This window comes from Dama dama, chromosome 16 (genome assembly GCF_033118175.1).
Source record: "Dama dama isolate Ldn47 chromosome 16, ASM3311817v1, whole genome shotgun sequence".
In the NCBI taxonomy this organism is placed as follows: Eukaryota; Metazoa; Chordata; class Mammalia; order Artiodactyla; family Cervidae; genus Dama; species Dama dama.
The window spans coordinates 12305223-12324238 of NC_083696.1; the positions used below are offsets into that span (position 1 = coordinate 12305223).

Genomic DNA, 19016 nt, shown 5'->3' on the forward strand with positions numbered 1-19016 from the left:
CTTAATGACTTCTTCTCTATCAGTTTCCCCCTAATCTTTTCTTTTTCTCCATTTGCTTTTGAAGATACTCCACTTTCCACTGCTTCTTAACTTGAACATTTCTCGAAGTGACATGGTTGTTGGAACCCTTTTGTGGCTGGTCACCTAGTTTAGTGCTAATGATTCTTTCTCTTGCATCAATGTACTTCATCTGCCAAGTGACTGTTCTGGCAACAGAGAGATAGGACTGACTTCCTAGGACATCTCTGAAGTCTGTTCCAAGTTGTAGGAACATACATCCTAGAGAAAAGAAACCAGACTGACATTTGCGAAACTCTCATTCCTTCCATTCTTGACTCATTCTCTCTAGAATAGACAGTTGGTGAATTATCTCAAATTGGGCCAGTTTGTTTCAGCTTGTCCTAAGGCATTTTCCCTACCCCTCAGTGTTTAGGAAACACAAACCAGTTTTCAATGAGCTACAGAACAATCAAAGGTAATTAGTAATCAACTCTGCTTCTATGAAACATGGCTCAAATGGAGAAAAAGAGGTAATGGTTGGACCCAAAGTCCTTTACCCACAAAAAAGGAAGAAAGATCATAACATGCCCCACATATGGGATTACAACATATGACTGATGATTGTATCCCTTGAATCTTTGTGCAGCTGGGTTCTTTATGTAAATGGCAAGGAAAAAATAACAGACTGTCCCGCTGTGAATGACGGCAATTGGCATCACATTGCCATCACTTGGACGAGTACTGGTGGAGCCTGGAAAGTCTACATCGATGGGAAGTTATCCGACGGTGGCATGGGCCTCTCTGTTGGATCACCCATCCCTGGTATGTCTTAGCAAACAGAATATAATTCCATCTGATGCTAGAGGCGGTGGTGCTTTGATGAACATCAAGTTTGCTGAGTCATCACTCCCATTTACCACCTCCTAATTATCCAGACTGTGAATTATTAGAAGCTTTTCCTAGGTGAACTGTATGACTTTGTATAAGAAATGCCTTTGGGATCGAAAATAAGACTACCAAGATGCATGCTGAACTGACTGTACATGACTACTAAATTATCTTTCAAGAAGGAGATTAATTGCTGGTGTTTTATTTGTTGGTTTTGTCTGTTATTTTTTTTTTAGGTGTGGTTTGTGATCAGTATACACACTAGACAAGTAGATTCAGAATATAAGCTGGAGCACTGCTAATAGTTATCTATCTTTTATGCCCCTTTTCTCATAGAACTCAGACTCTCTTCTAAAAATACTTTTAAACAAATATTTAGAGAGTTGAGTTTTGAAGGAATGCAGAAGTATTAAGTGTTCCAGGGTTCTCAGCATTGTACCTGGCAATAAGCCTGCTCTATCTAGGTTCTTCTGTGACGTATGTCATGTGAGCAGGAACAGCTGGAGGCTCCCTGTAGTAAATAAGGAAACATTAAAAGTGTTTCTGCAGGAAGTGGTGTTATCCTCTGAAGGGAAGTGCTGGCTTCTTTTTGTGTTGTTGTTTTTAACTCGCCCTTCTCTGGGTGGTGAGATTTTAGGTGGCTTTTATATTTCTTCTTGGTCCTTTTCTGATATTTTTATAATAAGCATTTATTTCATTTATGGTAAAAAAAAAAAAAAGTTTCTATCTTAAAAGAATTGGAACTATAATAGTAGCTACCCATGGGGACAGTTCTCTGACCACAGTAATAAGAATGAATTATAGTCCATAACTATTGCAGAACTCCATTTGACCGACCCTAGTGAATGACTGACTGTGGTTTGGTTGACCAGATTTATTGAAGACTGTATTAGGTGAAATAGAAATTCTTGAGAAAGGACCATTATTAGAGCAAGAATTAGGGATAGAGGAAGATTCTGTGTTTGGTTTTAGACATATTGAGTATGAATTTTAATCCCACGAATGTAAACATAATTTGATACCATTTTATATCAAAATTACAGAATTGTCTTTTAGTGATAGGTTGTTTGTCAAGAATTCAGCATGGTGAATGCTCTTATAGAGTCCTGGGGGGTGTGAAAATTGATCCAGACTTTCTGGGAAGCTATTTAGAAACATTCATCAACAGCCTTAGAGAAACTCTTTACATGGAACCAACAGTTCTCTACCAGGAATTAATCAAAAAGAAAGAATCAGTGATCTGAACAAATATCTATGTTATCTATATATTTAGCTCAGCATTACCTTGGTACCAAGCCTGGAAACAACTCCAGTATCCATTAAGAAATACTTGTTAACTCAGTTAATTAAGAAAATTATGTATTGTTGTGCATTCACATAATAAAGTAACTATTAAAACTCATGAAATGAAAATATGTTCAAGAAAAGCAAGCTTCCAACATCATGTGTAGTAGGATCCTATGCTGTGTGTTTTAAAATCTCTCTCATACACACATACTAAAAAAAATAATTTTAAAAACATATAATCTAGAAAGAAACACACAGAACTGTTAAATGATTTTTCCTGAGTAGGAAGAATTCCTTATACTTAATTTTTAAAAATGTTCTTCCATGTGTATGTATTCATTTTTAATTGTTAATTTTATAAAAGAAAGATATAGATTGGGAAATCATGAATGAGGGTTCTACAGACATGGAGTGGCAGGCATGGGAGAATAACTGAAAGAAGAAGAGAGGAAGCCAAGGGTAGAATCCTGGGTTCATCAGAATCTAAGAGGCAGGTGGAGAAGGGAGAGTGAGGATGAGCAGAAAGGTTCAAGGAGAATCAGGGGAGGATGCTATCATGGAAACCAACTGCAATCAGGAGGGCTCCTGGCAGGAAACAAGTGACACACGCAAGAAGGATAACTGAAGAATTTCATGAAAGGACTGTTTTCAAAGATGTGGGCTTCCCAGGTAGTAGTAAAGAACCCTCCTGCCAATGCAGGTAAACATAAGAGGCGCAGGTTTGATCCCTAGGTTGGGAAGATCCCTTGGAGTAGGAAACGGCAACCCACTCCAGTATTCTTGCCTGGAGAATCCCATGGACAGAGGAGCCTGGCAGGCAGTGGTCCATAGGGTCACAAAGAGTCAGACACAATTGAAATGACTTAGCATGCTGTCCTGGGCAAGGTTAAGAGAACCAAAATGTAGTAAAATACCCCATGACTAGTAGCGATGGAAAGTCACAAGAGATGCACATGAAGTGACAGAGGGTGGGAGTTGTCACCAGAATGTAGGCAAACCTGTAGTGATGGTTTGCCTACAAACCATCATGCCTACAAACCAGTGATGCAAGAGAGAGGAAAGCAGCCCCTTCCATCTGTTGCCTGGGCGGAAGTTATCCAAGAAGTTAAACTTGTCTCTCATCCCACTGAGAGACAAGGGCTGGTCTCTTCATTGGTCAGACAAACAGAGGCCAGAGGACTGAAGAAACCAGGAGGTATAGTCCATGGGTGTCGACCGTGTGGCCACAAAGCAGAGTGGAAAAAGGGGGAGGGTGGCTCTCGAGGGGTACAGACCTTCTAGAGTGCCAGGAAGGGCAGGTTAGTAGAAGGAAATGCTTCCAAGAAACAAGTGATACAGAGAGGTCACCAGAGGTGAATATTGAAGAGTTTCCTTTGGATCAGGTCATTAGGTGGCTACTGGAAGGAATGTTCCTTGGAATTGGTAATAGAACTTTAAGCATTATAGGCTAAAGAATAAGATAATGAAGAGCAGCTACTGGTAATCTGTCACAGAGGATAATTTCCTAGAGCAAAAGAGGCAAAAAAGGACTTAGCTACTTTGTTGACATAAAATATTATATGCATATATATATGTAGTTTTATAGGTAAATATTTATAAATCCAATCTTGTGTTCCAAATCGTCTTTGACTGATTTTTCAGTTGCTGTATAAAATGTCGAACTCATCTTACTGATAAATCATGCAGTGAATGTAGATAATTTAACTTCTCTATAATTTCCCCTGATACATTTGTATAGGCTGTGCCCTCATTAAGTTAGCATTTTAGAAATAACAGCCAGGCCACTCTTCTTCCTTTTTTCTTTCCGTTTCTCTTTAGGTGGTGGTTCATTGGTTCTTGGGCAAGAACAGGACACAAAAGGAGAGGGATTCAACCCAGCTGAGTCTTTTGTGGGCTCCATAAGCCAGCTCAACCTCTGGGACTATGTCCTGTCTCCACAGCAGGTCAATTCCATTTTCAGTGTATGACAGTAATGACATGCAAAGGTACAAACCTAGTACAAATGTGCACAGCCTAATGCTACCGTATCTATGCCACCGCTGAGTTTTCAGAAGTTACCGGCAGTATCATTTGATGCTATGGTAGTAGACTAAGCTAGGCAGAGGTTATTTACAGTGTCTTGGTGATGTTTTATAATTTTATTGGACATGACTGTTTCATAAAATCTTGTGATTTCAGAACTAGAAAGAATCATAGAGAAGAATATTTCCAATCCCTCTGACTCAAGAAGCAGAAATTTAGGGCTGGCACAAGATCACACATACAGAGTAACAGATGGGCTAGTGGTTAAAGCCAGCCTACAGTCCAATGGCCTGGGTTCAAGTTCCAGTTTCACCATGAACTCACTCTGAAGATTTTGAACATGTTACCCCATCTCTCTATGCTTCAGTTTTCAAATCTATTAAAGATAAACAAATAGAACTGCATAGTGGAGTTTTGGCAGAATGGAACCAAGTCCTGCATATAACATTGAGGTATCGTTTGGCACATAGTAAGGGCTTGACAGGCTTCCCCGGTAGCTCAGTGGTAAAGAACCCACCTGCCAATGCAGGAGACGTGGGTTCAATCCCTGAGTCAGAAAGATCCCCAAGAGAAGGAAATGGCAACCCACTCCAGTATTCTTGCCTGGGAAATCCCATAGACAGAGGAGCCTGGCAGGCCGCAGTCCATGGGGTTGCAAAGAGTTGGATACAACTTAGTGACTAAAGAACAGCAAAAGTGCTTGATAGATGTTTACTCTTACTATTATTGTGGCAGAACTTGCCTGAACCTCAGCTTTCTCACCTCCAGGTCAGACATAGGAGGCCAGAGAAGAAGCGCCCCTACAACACCTTGACAAACTGCAGAATTTTAGATGAGAAATTCTATATGTAGAATTTCAGAATTTCCAGTGACTATGAAATATTTGGTGAAGGGAATGGTGTGGGGGGAGAGGGGAGAGAGAGAAAAGGAAGAGAACTTTCCTTTGCCCCTGAAATCACACCCTACATCCAAAACTCTGCTTCCCGCCCCCTGCCCCTCACAAGTATGTGAATGTTCTCAGCAGGACCAGATTAAGATATGATAACTCTGTCTTCCAGAAGCAAGTGAGGTTTGTCTAAAAGATGGATTTGTAAATTTTCAGGTGAAATCGCTGGCCACCTCATGCCCAGAGGAACTCAGTAAAGGAAACGTGCTAGCCTGGCCTGATTTCCTGTCGGGAATTGTGGGGAGAGTGAAGATCAATCCGAAGAGCATATTCTGTTCAGGTTAGCTTCCTTCTTCTTTAGACTCTGCTGTCTCTTGATTACTCTGGGATTTTCTAGCAAAAGGAGACATTTGATTCTCTACTGGTCAAATAGTGTGTGCTTGTCAGTTTACCTAATAATTCATGTTTAGCCTACCTTATCTAAAGGGTCTGTTATTTTTTAATACTTAAATACACAATACTGCACAAAATACTGTACAAAATAATTGTGCAGGAAACCTGAACAAAGGTAAAATAAGGAAAATAGGATGAGCAGAGCGATATGGTTAATTTTTCTTAAATGCCTATTGAAGTCCTGTCCCCCAGTTTGACATGGGGTACTCTCTTGGCTCTGTAATTCCTAGCCGTCATCCACGTGCAGGTAGCAGAGAGGGAAAAGAAATAGATATAATAATATACATACTGAGTGGTCAAACTCTGCCCTCTGGTCCCAGCTCCCTTCTAAAATTCAATATATAATATTTAAAGAAGTTCTGAAGATATCCTAGAATTCATGGCTTTTGTTAACTCATAAGGACATTTTATTAATTCTGAAATACTATTTGTAATTCAAAAATACCATTTTCCTTAAAAATATTCAGCAGACTTCGGCTGAAAGAGGAAAAGTTGTTTGTTGAATCCAGTAGTTTTTTTCTAGAATTTTTGCATGCCAGAGATCTGGTTACATGTTATCTTGTTTTAGTATCAATAGAGTGGCTCTCAAATGCTGGTACAATATATGATTTGAAACCCTTAACCTGGTGATGTTGCCTGTGTGTTTCTGACAAGTTCTGAACCAGTGTTCTTTGCCCTCAGATTGCCCATCTTTAGAAGGATCGGTACCTCATCTGCGAACTGCATCAAGAGACGTAAAGCCAGGCTCCAAAATCAGTCTGTACTGTGATCCAGGCTTCCAGATGATCGGAAACTCTGTGCAGTATTGCCTGAATCAAGGACAGTGGACACAACCACTGCCTCACTGTGAACGTGAGCAGCCTTTGTTGAAGGCATTTCAGTAGCTCTTGAAAATTACTGGAACCCTAAGAACACTTTTTGAGGAATGCTAGATAAAAGTGGAGTACTTCTTAACAGCCAATATAGCAGATACTCATTACTTTCTTTGTGTAATGAAGTGTGCTGGGCACCGTGAGGGAGGTGGGAGATGAGGATACAGAGAGCCCACACCTGTGAAGGCACCCAAGTGGCCCAAGGAAATTAATGGAGGGAAAGACAGGTGTGAAGCCTGGAGCCCAGAGGGAGATGGGTCGTTGCTGGGTGGGAAAACAGGACTATATCTCTTTAAGTTGGATGCACCCATTCATTTATTTATTCAGCAATTTTGAAAGTACCCAGTATGTGCTAGTGGAGAAGGCAATGGCACCCCACTCCGGTACTCTTGCCCGGAAAATCCCATGGACGGAGGAGCCTGGTAGGCTACAGTCCATGGGGTCGCGAAGAGTCAGACACGACTGAGTGACTTCACTTTCACTTTTCACTTTTCATGCGTTGGAGAAGGAAATGGCAACCCACTGCAGTGTTCTTGCCTGGGGAATCCCAGGGACGGGGGAGCCTGGTGGGCTGCCGTCTGTGGGGTCGCACAGAATCGGACACGACTGAAGCGACTTAGCAGCAGCAGTATGTGCTAGACACCGAACTAAGTTCTGGAGATACGGCAGTTGGGGGAAGTCTCTCTTCTTGTGGAGTTTACGTTGTGGGTAGGAAAGGCAAGAAGTAACAGGTAACATTATTTATTTACAGTAAGTAAGAACAGCAAAGGCCAGAATAAAGGCTTTGAAGAAAACTAAAGCAGGGTGGTGGTGGTGGTGGTTTAGTCGCTCAGTTATGTCTAACTCTTGGGACCCGTGGACTGTAGCCCTCCAGACTCCTCTGTCCATGGGGTTTCCCAGGCAAGAATACTGGAATGGGTTGCCATTTCCTTCTCCAGGGGATCTTCCCAACCCAGGGATCAAACCTGTGTCTCCTGCATTGGAGGCAGGTTCTTTAGTGACTGAGCCACCAGGGGAAAAGCAGGATAGGGAGATATAAAGTGAGAGGGTTGGTTTCACTTCTTCTTTTCCTATCTGGATTCCTTTTACTTCTTTTTCTGCTCTGATTGCTGTGGCCAAAACTTCCAACACTATGTTGAATAGTAGTGGTGAGACCTATGGACACCTTATCTTTGACAAAGGAGGCAAGGATATACAATGGAAAAAAGACAACCTCTTTAACAAGTGGTGCTGGGAAAACTGGTCAACCACTTGTAAAAGAATGAAACTAGAACACTTTCTAACACCATATACAAAAATAAACTCAAAATGGATTAAAGATCTAAATGTAAGACCAGAAACTATAAAACTCCTAGAGGAGAACATAGGCAAAACACTCTCCGACATAAATCACAGCAAGATCCTCTATGACCCACCTCCCAGAATATTGGAAATAAAAGCAAAAATAAACAAATGGGACCTAATGAAACTTAAAAGCTTTTGCACTACAAAGGAAACTATAAGTAAGGTGAAAAGACAGCCCTCAGATTGGGAGAAAATAATAGCAAATGAAGAAACAGACAAAGGATTAATCTCAAAAATATACAAGCAACTCCTGCAGCTCAATTCCAGAAAAATAAATGACCCAATCAAAAAATGGGCCAAAGAACTAAACAGACATTTCTCCAAAGAAGACATACAGATGGCTAACAAACACATGAAAAGATGCTCAACATCACTCATTATTAGAGAAATGCAAATCAAAACCACAATGAGGTACCATTACACGCCAGTCAGGATGGCTGCTATCCAAAAGTCTACAAGCAATAAATGCTGGAGAGGGTGTGGAGAAAAGGGAACCCTCTTACACTGTTGGTGGGAATGCAAACTAGTACAGCTGCTATGGAAAACAGTGTGGAGATTTCTTAAAAAACTGGAAATAGAACTGCCATATGACCTAGCAATCCCACTTCTGGGCATACACACTGAGGAAACCAGATCTGAAAGAGACACGTGCACCCCAATGTTCATCGCAGCACTGTTTATAATAGCCAGGACATGGAAGCAACCTAGATGCCCATCAGCAGATGAGTGGATAAGGAAGCTGTGGTACATATACACCATGGAATATTACTCAGCCATTAAAAAGAATTCATTTGAACCAGTCCTAATGAGATGGATGAAACTGGAGCCCATTATACAGAGTGAAGTAAGCCAGAAAGATAAAGAACATTACAGCATACTAACACATATATATGGAATTTAGAAAGATGGTAACGATAACCCTATATGCAAAACAGAAAAAGAGACACAGAAATACAGAACAGACTTTTGAACTCTCTGGGAGAAGGCGAGGGTGGGATCTTTCAAGAGGAATCGGGTGGAGAGGGAGGTGGGAGCGGGGATTGGGATGGGGAAGACGTGTAAATCCATGGCTGATTCATATCAATGTATGACAAAACCCACTGAAATGTTGTGAAGTAATTAGCCTCCAACTAATAAAAAAATTAAAAAAAAAAAAAAAAGTGAGAGGGTTGGGTGGGAGCAGGACTGCTATTGTAGACAGGGTGATTGGGGAAGTTCCTCCATAACATCTCTTTCCACCTGGTGCTTATTTATCTGTTTCATGTATCTCATCTCTGACTAGACAGTATACTTTGTAAGGCAGGGATTTTGTCTGCTTGGTTCAACCTAAGCACCCAGACAACGTCTGGCAGGTAGCGGGGTCGCCATAATTATTTTTTTTTTTTTAGTATTTATTTATTTGACTGTGTTGGGTCTTAGTTGTGACACTTTAGATCTTTACTTGCAGCATGTGGGATCTAGTTCCTTGACCAGGGATGGAACCCAGGCCCCCTGCTTTGGAACCGTGAAGTCTTAGCTATTGGATGACCAGGGAAGTCCCTCCATGATTATCTTTTAAATGAATGAATTGCATGCCCATTGTGAGCCAGACACTGGGCTTGATGCTCTGGGCACAAGAGTGGCTGCAGCCTGCCACCACTCCTATAGTATTCTCAGTGTAATGTTTGTGTGCATTGAAGAGTTCATGTTTAACTCAACTACAGGTTTAATATAAATAAGATGTCCGTTGAGTATTTTGCTCCTAACATAACTGTCACATTCCAGGCATTAGCTGTGGGGTGCCACCCCCTTTGGAGAACGGCTTCTATTCAGCCGAGGACTTCCATGCTGGCAGCACAGTGACCTACCAGTGCAACAATGGCTACTATTTGTTGGGCGATTCAAGGATGTTCTGTACGGATAATGGGAGCTGGAATGGCATTTCACCATCGTGTCTTGGTGAGATGGATCTTGGCAATTACTGCATGCCTTTATTCTGACTCTGTGGGAGATAATTATCCCAAATTCCTGAGGCTCTTGCGGCGTGCCTTTGTTAATTTCATCTTGTCCTAGTCAGCTCTGGGCAAGCCATAGTGACAAAGCAGCTGTCCATGGACATGCCAAACATGTTTTAAATTTTTACCAGGCCCAACATAAGAATAGCTTTTTCTTTCTTTCTTTCTTCTACTTATCCACCTATAAACTGTGGAAATAGCTTTTGTTGTAGATCTGCAATGTGATTATGACTACTAAATCTAAACTTCATGAAAAATATATATAATGTGATGCATTAAGTGATACATAATGATTTAAAAGTAAAAACAAATGTTTGCTCCATAAGACAAATCCATCAGCCTTATGGCCTGTAAATGATCTCTATTTTAGATGTTGATGAATGTGCAGTTGGGTCAGATTGTAGTGAGCACGCCTCCTGCCTGAATACAAATGGATCCTACGTCTGCTCATGTATCCCACCCTACACAGGAGATGGTAAAAACTGTGCAGGTAACTAGTCTATGTGTAATTGAGAAGTCTCTTTCAATTTTTTAATTCAAGTATATAGTTTAAATGTATGTCATATAAAAATAAGACAGTATTTTCAACTTCAAAGGGGATATGGAGAAGAAAAATCATCTTTAAAAAGATACTTAAACAGAGAAAGACAAATACATGATATCTCTTACATGTGAAATCTAAAAAAAATGACACACATTACCTTATTTAGAAAACAGCAGCAGACTCACAGACATACAAAACACACTTATGGTTATCAAAGGGGAACGTGGAGGGAGGGGTAAATTAGGAGTTTGGGATTAACATATACACACTATAAATGCTATATGTAAAATAGATAATCAAAGGACCTACTGTATAACACAGGGAGCTATATTCAATATCATATAATTATGTGTAATGGAAAAGAATCTGAAAAAGAATAGATATATTTATATATGTATAAGTGAATCATTTTGCTGTTCATCTGAAGCTAACACAACTTTGTAAATCAACTTATACTTCAGTAAGAAGTGTTTAAAGATACACAAGCAACAGTTGGAGGTGCTTTAAACTAGCACTGTGCTTTTCCTAACTTTACCAATTCTCGCATCCAAGTACTAACCAGGCCTGATCCTGCTCAGCTTCTGAGACCAGACGAGATCTGGCGCGGTCAGGGTGGTATGGCCATAGATCCCAATTTCTGAAAAACAAAACTGAGAGCCGACTTTATCACATGACTGTTGAAGAAATGTCTCCATAATAGAAGAATAATAGAGTGAATCTAGAAATATAAGCGGTGGCCTCTGCTGCCTTCAGGCAGAGCAAAGAGGTTACTTCATCACCTCTTCTCTTTCAGAATTTTTCCTCTGCCTTAGCCACACAGAATCATTGGGAAAAAATAGACATCTTGCCTTACCACTTGCTTTACCTGTATTTTGTGGTAAGGTCGATAATACTTAACCCATCAATGTCTTTCTATACTAATTGTGAGAAAGCAGCTACTAGAAAAATTAGAACTTAATGAGGAATTCTCAAAATCAGTCTTATAATTGCATTTACTTTTTGTGAGGGTTCCATGTAAAGTCCAAGAGATCTTCAGAAAGACTGAATCAGTATATCTCCCTTTTTTGAGAATTTCAGTGTTCATTTGGTCCCATTGTTCAACTCTAGCCCTAAATCTCCCTTTCTATAATCCCCCTTCCTAGAAGGGGTGACTGACCCTGGATTTGCACACAGCAGCCTTATGATCTGGGGGCTGTTTGAAAGGGGAGGCGGGGAACTTCCCCCCAGTGTGCTTTGCGGCTGCCTCTGTATCATCTTGAGAGAAAGTCAGTTGCACTGAAAAAGTGGTCTTTTCATTGGAAAAGACCCTGATGCTGGGAAAGGTTGAAGGCAGGAGGAGAAGGGGACAGCAAAGGACAAGATGGTTGGATGGCATCACTGACTCAGTGGACATGAGTTTGAGCAAGCTCCAGGGGATGGTGAAGGACAGGGAAGCCTGGCGTGCTGCAGTCCATGGGATCACAAAGAGCTGGACACGACTGAGCGTCTGACCAACAACAGATGAGGTTGGGAGGAGCAGGGGCTGAAGCCCTTCTGAGCCATGCCCTGGCACCACCACCAATTCCTCCCTAAACAGCTTCCTTTGGGGACAGAGACATTTTGTTTCTTTTTCTTATTCATTTGCTGTTTCAAAATACTGTTTTTCAAATGCCTATTAAATGATCTGGTCTGTCCTTGGAATTCATGCCTTTCCCTTCAGAAGTTTTTCCTCCCCCCCTTCAAGATTTAATTGGTACCTTAACTGCAGTGGAATTCTTTTGCTATGAGACCTCATGCGGTTAAGTGAAAGACCCTGTTGACCCACAAAAACTGTTTTCTCTCTTTCAAGAACCTATAAAATGTAAGACTCCCGGAAATCCAGAAAATGGCCACTCTTCCGGGGAGACTTATACCGTGGGTGCCGAGGTCACATTTTCATGTGAAGAAGGATACCAGCTGGTGGGGGCGGCCAGGATCACATGTTTGGAGTCTGGAGAATGGAGTCATCTGATACCATATTGTGAAGGTATGTTGAGTAAGTTCCCCCGTGTGTGTGGTGTACAGCAGTGCTAGAAATTCAGGGTGGAGAAATGCCAAGTGTGGTCCCAATATTTTTTATATTTAAAGCCCAATATTGGACTGAATATTTTTTTAAGATTTTTTTTGATGTGGACCATTTTTAAAGTCTTTACTGAATTTGTTCCAGTTTTCTTTCTATTGTTCATGTTCTGGTTTTTTGGCCACAAGGCATGTACATCATAGCTCCCTGACCAGGGATCAAACCCACACCCCCTGCATTGGAAGGCAGAATCTGAACCGCCAGACCACCAGGGAAGTCCCTGGGCTCATATTTAAACATGACCAGAATCTTGGAGCTGCCCTTAAAGAGATTTTTATGCATACTGGCTATGAATAGCAATGCCTGTTGGTTTTCCTTCTTTAAGCTGTTTCCTGTGCTGCACCAGCTAGCCCAGAAAATGGTGGCATTGATGGATCTGCATTTACCTATGGCAATAAAGTAATATATAGGTGAGTGTCTAAGATTAACACTGCATGTAGATGTTGTTGATAACATGCTGGCAGTGAAAGAATACTCATGAAAAAAAAAAAAGAGTAATCCCAGAGGATGTTTTCAGATTAATATGGAATTAATTGAATTCTATATTTGGGCTTGGATCCAAAGCTCCAGTTTATAACCAAAAATATTCATTAGCTTGTAGGGCCTTCAAGCATCTTAAGGCCTTATTTTAGATAGGACCATTATCAAACCAGGAATTTTCTGTTTACCAGGAACAGACTCACAGACATGGAGAACAGGTGTGTAGTTATTCAAGGGGGAGGGGAGGAGAAGAAGGAAGGATTGAGAATTTGGGATTAGCCAGATGCAAACTACTATACATAGAATGGATAAACAAGCTCTTCCTGTATAGCATAGGGAACTATATTCAATATCCTATGATAAACTTTAATGGAAAAGAATGTATGAAAGTGAAAAGTGAAAGTGAAGTCGCTTCACTTGTGTCTGACTCTTTGTGACCCCATAGACTGTAGCCTGCCAGGCTCCCCTATCCATGGGATTTTCTGGGCAAGGATACTGGAGTTGGGTGCCATTTCCTTCTCCAGGGGATCTCCCCAACCCAGGGATTGAATGCGGGTCTCCCACACTGCAGGCAGACTCTTTACCATCTGAGCCACATATATATACGAATATACATGTGTATAACTGAATGTGTACATGCATATAACTGAATCACTGTGCTGCGCAGCAGAATTGGCATGACATTATAAATCAACTGTACTTCAATTAAATTTTAAAGAGTGAACTTTCTGTTGGCAGATGCTCACCCATGACACAAACTGGAGGCAAGCCGAATGCTTAAATCCATCCTTCTCTTTATTACCCAGCAGGGTCCCTGTGGGCAAGATGCATAGTATTCAATGTTGAAAAAAAATTTTTCAAAGCATTATTTCAGTAGGAAATATTCTAGTAATATGTATAAATTTTTAGTCTTTTGGAGGTTTTGGTACAGATGAAATTATGCAAAGTGAATTCCATTCTGTCATTTTCTTTTATCTGCTTTAGGTGTAATAAAGGATATACTCTGGAGGGTGAGAAAGAATCATCGTGTCTTGCTAGTGGTTCTTGGAGTCATTCTCCTCCTGTGTGTGAACTGGTCAAGTGTTCTAGCCCCGAAGACATAAATCATGGGACCTATATTTTGAGTGGGCTTACCTATCTTTCTACTGCATCGTATTCATGTGAGAATGGATACAGGTACAGTCGTAGACAGCATCCCAGCTTCCTGTAGTACCCTGTTATTCATTATTTACTCAGTGGCTTTCACTTCCATGTGATTGGCTGGCTGTAAATACAAGTTTCTAAGTGTAAAAGATATTCTTAAACATGTTGCTTCTTAAAGCTCAGCCTATAGTAAATGCTCAGGGAGATATTCCATCTAACTTTGAGAGCTCCAGTTCAATACTATAAACATTTAGACACTAAACATGAAAGCAAAAAATGTTTATGAAGCATAACGTAACACCTAATAAAATGCTTTGATGATTTTCTTTTGGTAAACAAAACATTGTGTAGAATTTTGTTATCATGTCAAGGGCTGGGTCTTTAATACTGTTAAGAGGTATTAATTGATTAATTGATTAATGTTGTGTGTGTGTGTGTGTGTTCAAAAAGAAGTGAAAGAGTCAGGCTGTGATCAAAAACTTGGCTAACAGATCAACTGAATGGAAAATGGAGTGAGTTGTACAATCAAAATCTGGTTAGCAAGTGAGGCTGGGTAAACCATGCCGTAGAGCTCCTAGGTTTTTAAATTCAAAGGCAGCCCAGAGGTCAGAGTGATGAGCAACACTGTTCAGATGCCCAGGCTCATGGCAAGGATGGTGCCCTTTGATTTGAATTACTCTGACTTCTGGGTGTCTGTCTCCCTTGTCACTGGACCCTAACCAGCCTAATACTGCTTCTCATCCAAGTAATCTGCTAATCACAGGATTTGGAGCACCTGACAAGATCACCAATGAGCACATTAAACCATTGTATTTTATACCCCAGTTGTTGCTATGTTGTTTTAGCCTACTCATAGTTTCAAATGAATCTACAGCCAAACTCGGATCTCCTTTGTTTTTATATAAAACAGTAAAATAGAAAGAAAGCTCATGTGTTAAAATTCCCAAGTGGCCCCTGTTCTCTAAGTCCTTCCTAGTTCACTTCTAGAGCAGTAAGTCAGCAGCCAGTGAAAGAAGCGGCACCTTTCTTTCCTGCAGTTTGCAGGGCCCCTCAGTCATCGAGTGCTCGGCCTCGGGCAGCTGGGATAGAGCGCCACCTACCTGCCGTCTGGTCTCCTGTGACGAGCCGCCGGCCATCAAGGACGCTGTCACCACCGGGAGTAACTTCACCTTCGGGAACACTGTCACTTACGCTTGCAGAGAAGGGTGAGTAAACCCGAGGAAGGAAAGGATTATTGGGAGAGGGTGGTCCCAACTGCAGATGGACTCCATTGAACACTAAATTAAATTTCCTGGCAGCCAAAGCCAGAGAGAGCTTGATGTTCTTTTCTTGTACGAAAGGGAGCATATTCTCCTGTAAAAATAGTGTTTTCCTGGAATTAAAGTAATTTATCCAATTGGGCCTTGAATAATGGACATTGGGCAGTACAGTGGAAAGCATTTTGATATTTTAGTTACAGATGCAAAAAGCACATTTAAATAATCATTTGTGTCTTGTCCCCTGCAAAACCAAAGGTAAGACTTTAGGTCACAGCACAAAGATGCCACGTCTGCATGAAAAAAAAAAAAAAGATAATAGAGTTCAGATTTTTACATTTTTACTGGTCTCATTTCATTTAGAGATGTAAGCAAATAGGAAGCAGTTTACAAAGTGCCTTCCTACTCCTTGTCTCATTTTATCCCCACAGAAACCATGTAGGACACAGAGAAAGGAAAGGTTCCCTCTGGGACAGTGATCTGCCTAAGGTCTCAGGCAAGGAGTAAAGAACTGAAGGGTGATTAAATCCCAGATCATCTGGCATTTAATTGCTCGTTTTTTCCCGTGCTTCCTCAGTAAATGTTTTAGCAGTGACAGTTGATAGCGTTCACACTCCAGATTTACAGTTGCTTTTCACACAGTTGTAACGAGGAACAGCAGAGGGGTTGCCGTTTTCTGGTGTGTGTCTCAGTTCGGTCGTTTGCTTACTGTGTAGCCTGGGGAAAGTGGTATAACCTCTTTGTGTTTTTTCTACAAGTTCATTAAAGGGTCGTACTCCTTATGGCCATTGTGAGGATTAAAACTATATAAGGCATGGACTAGCCAGAAGACAATATCTCAGCAAACTCTGCCATTATTATGACGTCAGAAGAGAGGACACAGTTTCTAGAACATGATTGTTGAAGTTCATTTCACTTAGTTAAAAAGACCATCCCACAAGAGTTCACACGCCACAACTAAAGATCCCACATGCCACAACTAAGACCCCGGGCAGCCAAATAAATAAATAAATATTCAAAAGAGAAAAGAAAAAAAAGACCATCCCACTAATACGGGCCGCCAGAAGGTGGCGACAACATTTTCTTGCAAAAAGCTCTTGAGTGTCAAATACTCAAATAGTTGACAGAAATCCCAGATCTTAACATCACTTAACGCTTGTTAAGTGGTCTTAACACTTAACAAGTGAAAAAAAAGAAATCTTGAATGTTAAAATGTCAGTGTAGGAATTAGCTTTTCAAAACTTATTTTATTAAAGTATAGTTGATTTACAATGTTGTGTTAATTTGTAGAAGTTAACTTTTGATGGCCTCATCTCTCCCCTGTGGATTGACTCATTTAAAAACTGCTTCCTGATGAACTGCATAGTACTATATAAGATTAGTTATTTAAATGTTTGTGAAATCTTTTCAAATATAAATGTTTCAAGTAATAACTAGATATTGACTTACTTCTGGGTTTTTTTCTGATTACAAAACTAATCTATTGCCACTATGTAAAACTAGAAAATAAAAATATATTTTTTAAATTGCCCAAAGATAAACACTGGTAATATTTTACTATATCTCCTGCTAGAACTTTGTCTTTGCATATAGTTTTAAAGTTCATCTCTTATAAAAATTTCTATATTTTCTTTTTTTCTTGTATAAATCATTCATTTGTATCATAAGAAGAGTTCTGTACCCGCCTAATGTTAAATCCGTATATTATGAAAAAAAGATTTATTAAAAAACGAACTAAAAATAACATTGAAAATGATGATAAATCCCAGCCTCTGTAGACGGTTTTGCATTCTTCAGAGGACTTTGCTGTGAATTATCTCAGGTGTTCCCTTCCACAAAGAGGGGGTTTTGGCCAAAGAAATATTATTCCCATTTTATAGTTAAAACAGAAGGTGTTGGGGCCATATAGTCATACAGACTCCTTCAGCTCTAAGCAAATAGACACTCTGTGGGAGCTTTCTTCTCATTGGAAAGATGGAAACCAAGTCTGCCCACCTAAATGATAAGTTGTTAAAGGGCATGAAGCCGTTTTTATTAAAGTGCTTTATATATGCAAGAAGTGCTGTGGCTTTATCAGTTTTTCTGTATCGTTGTTGGGCATCCCTGGTGGCTCAGTGGTAAAGAATCTCCCTGCAATGCAACATTTTTGAAGATGTTATTCCATTGTTCCATGACTTCTAGTGTTTCTGTTGAAGATTCCATCAGTCTAATTTAGTGGTCCTTAATCAGGTACAGTATTGCTCTTCAGGAGCATTAGACAAGATATGGAGATGTTTTTGATGTCCCAGTTGAGGGAAAGATGCTATTAGCAGTGAGCGGATATACTCTGGGGATGCTACTAAAACATACTGCAATGCATAAGACAGACCCCCACAAAATAGATTTGTCTGGTCCAAAATGTCGGCAGTGCTGAGGTTGAAAGAATGGTTGAATTGTTCCTTTATACACAATGTGTTTTCCCTTTGATTTTTTTTTTTTTTTTTGTCTTTGTTGTTTTGGTGGTTCTCTGTGTTATGACTAAAGCTGCGTTGATTGTCATTCATCTTGCTCAGGGCTCACTGTACTTCTTACATCTGAGGATTTGTATCCTTCACCAGTTTTAGAATAAACTCTCTTTTACTTCACTCTTTTTCACTTTCACTTTTCTCTATTTCTAGATATATATTCTATTCATTTTATTGGATATATACTAGAGCTTTTATTTCTGTTTTACATGTTCATTTATCTGTCACATTTTCCATATCTTTAAACACTTGGGTTGCATTTGGGTAACTTCTTAATTTATATCTTCCAGTTCACTCGTTTTTCTGTCTTCTGTCTATAATCTGCTTTTGAACTGTGTCCATTTTTTAAAAGTTTTATTTTCTATATTTTTATTTTTAAAATTACTCTTTGTTTATTTTTCAAGTGTCCTTTTACATAGTCTCTTCTTTTTAAATTGAATTTTGAGGCTTTTGTCTTTAATTATTTGAATATATTTATTTCATATTATTTTTTAGATTCTAGACCACTTTTTTCTATTATCTCAATTTATTGGTGCCCTCATCTTGCTGTTTGTTCTGTCTACTGACCCATTCATGATGAAAAATATACATGTGTTTTACAATTTATATTGTATCCTTACAGTATTGGGGCTTGTTTTATCTATGACAGTTCTTTAGTGGTCTGAGTATATGGGCTATTTTTTCTACTGCGTACCCCGGGAATATCACCAACCAAAACCCAGTTTTACATTTATTTATCAGTTTGAAGGCTTTCCACATGAAATGATTGGTATAAAGTTGCTCAATCGTGTCCGACTCTTTGTGACCCCATGGACTATACAGTCCATGGAGTTCTCTAGGCCAGAATACTGGAATGATAGCCTTTCCCTTCTCCAGGGGATCTTCCCAACCCAGGGATCGAATCCAGGTCCCCCACATTGCAGGCGGATTCTTTACCATCTGAGTTACAAGGGAAGCCCAAGAATACTGGAGTGGGTAGCCTAACCCTTCTTCAGCGGATCTTCCCAACCCAGGAATCAAACTGGAGTCTCCTGCTTTGCAGGCCCATTCTTTACCAACTGAACTATCAGGGAAGCCCGATTGGTATAAATCCTACCCTCAAATCCACATGAGATGCAGCCTGGGTTCTGCTACCTTAGCTGCAACTTTTTTTTCTAACCAGATTCCCAGCAAGTGCAGGGATCTCACTTGTCATACCACTGGGCCTCAAGGTGCAAATTTTCTAGTGAATATCCTTTCATTGAA

At 40.1% G+C, this 19016-nt stretch overlaps 1 protein-coding gene across 1 annotated transcript in view; it reads left to right on the plus strand.

The window, feature by feature from the left end:
- Positions 1–19016, plus strand: part of SVEP1 (sushi, von Willebrand factor type A, EGF and pentraxin domain containing 1) — a 191405-nt gene that overhangs the window by 128297 nt on the left and 44092 nt on the right. Inside the window, exons 27-36 of the mRNA XM_061163442.1 lie at positions 647–822; positions 3994–4118; positions 5300–5423; positions 6218–6388; positions 9517–9690; positions 10117–10236; positions 12119–12295; positions 12714–12798; positions 13853–14044; positions 15049–15216. Of these exons, the coding sequence (XP_061019425.1) occupies positions 647–822; positions 3994–4118; positions 5300–5423; positions 6218–6388; positions 9517–9690; positions 10117–10236; positions 12119–12295; positions 12714–12798; positions 13853–14044; positions 15049–15216 (1512 nt within the window). The remainder of the gene's footprint in view (positions 1–646; positions 823–3993; positions 4119–5299; positions 5424–6217; positions 6389–9516; positions 9691–10116; positions 10237–12118; positions 12296–12713; positions 12799–13852; positions 14045–15048; positions 15217–19016) is intronic.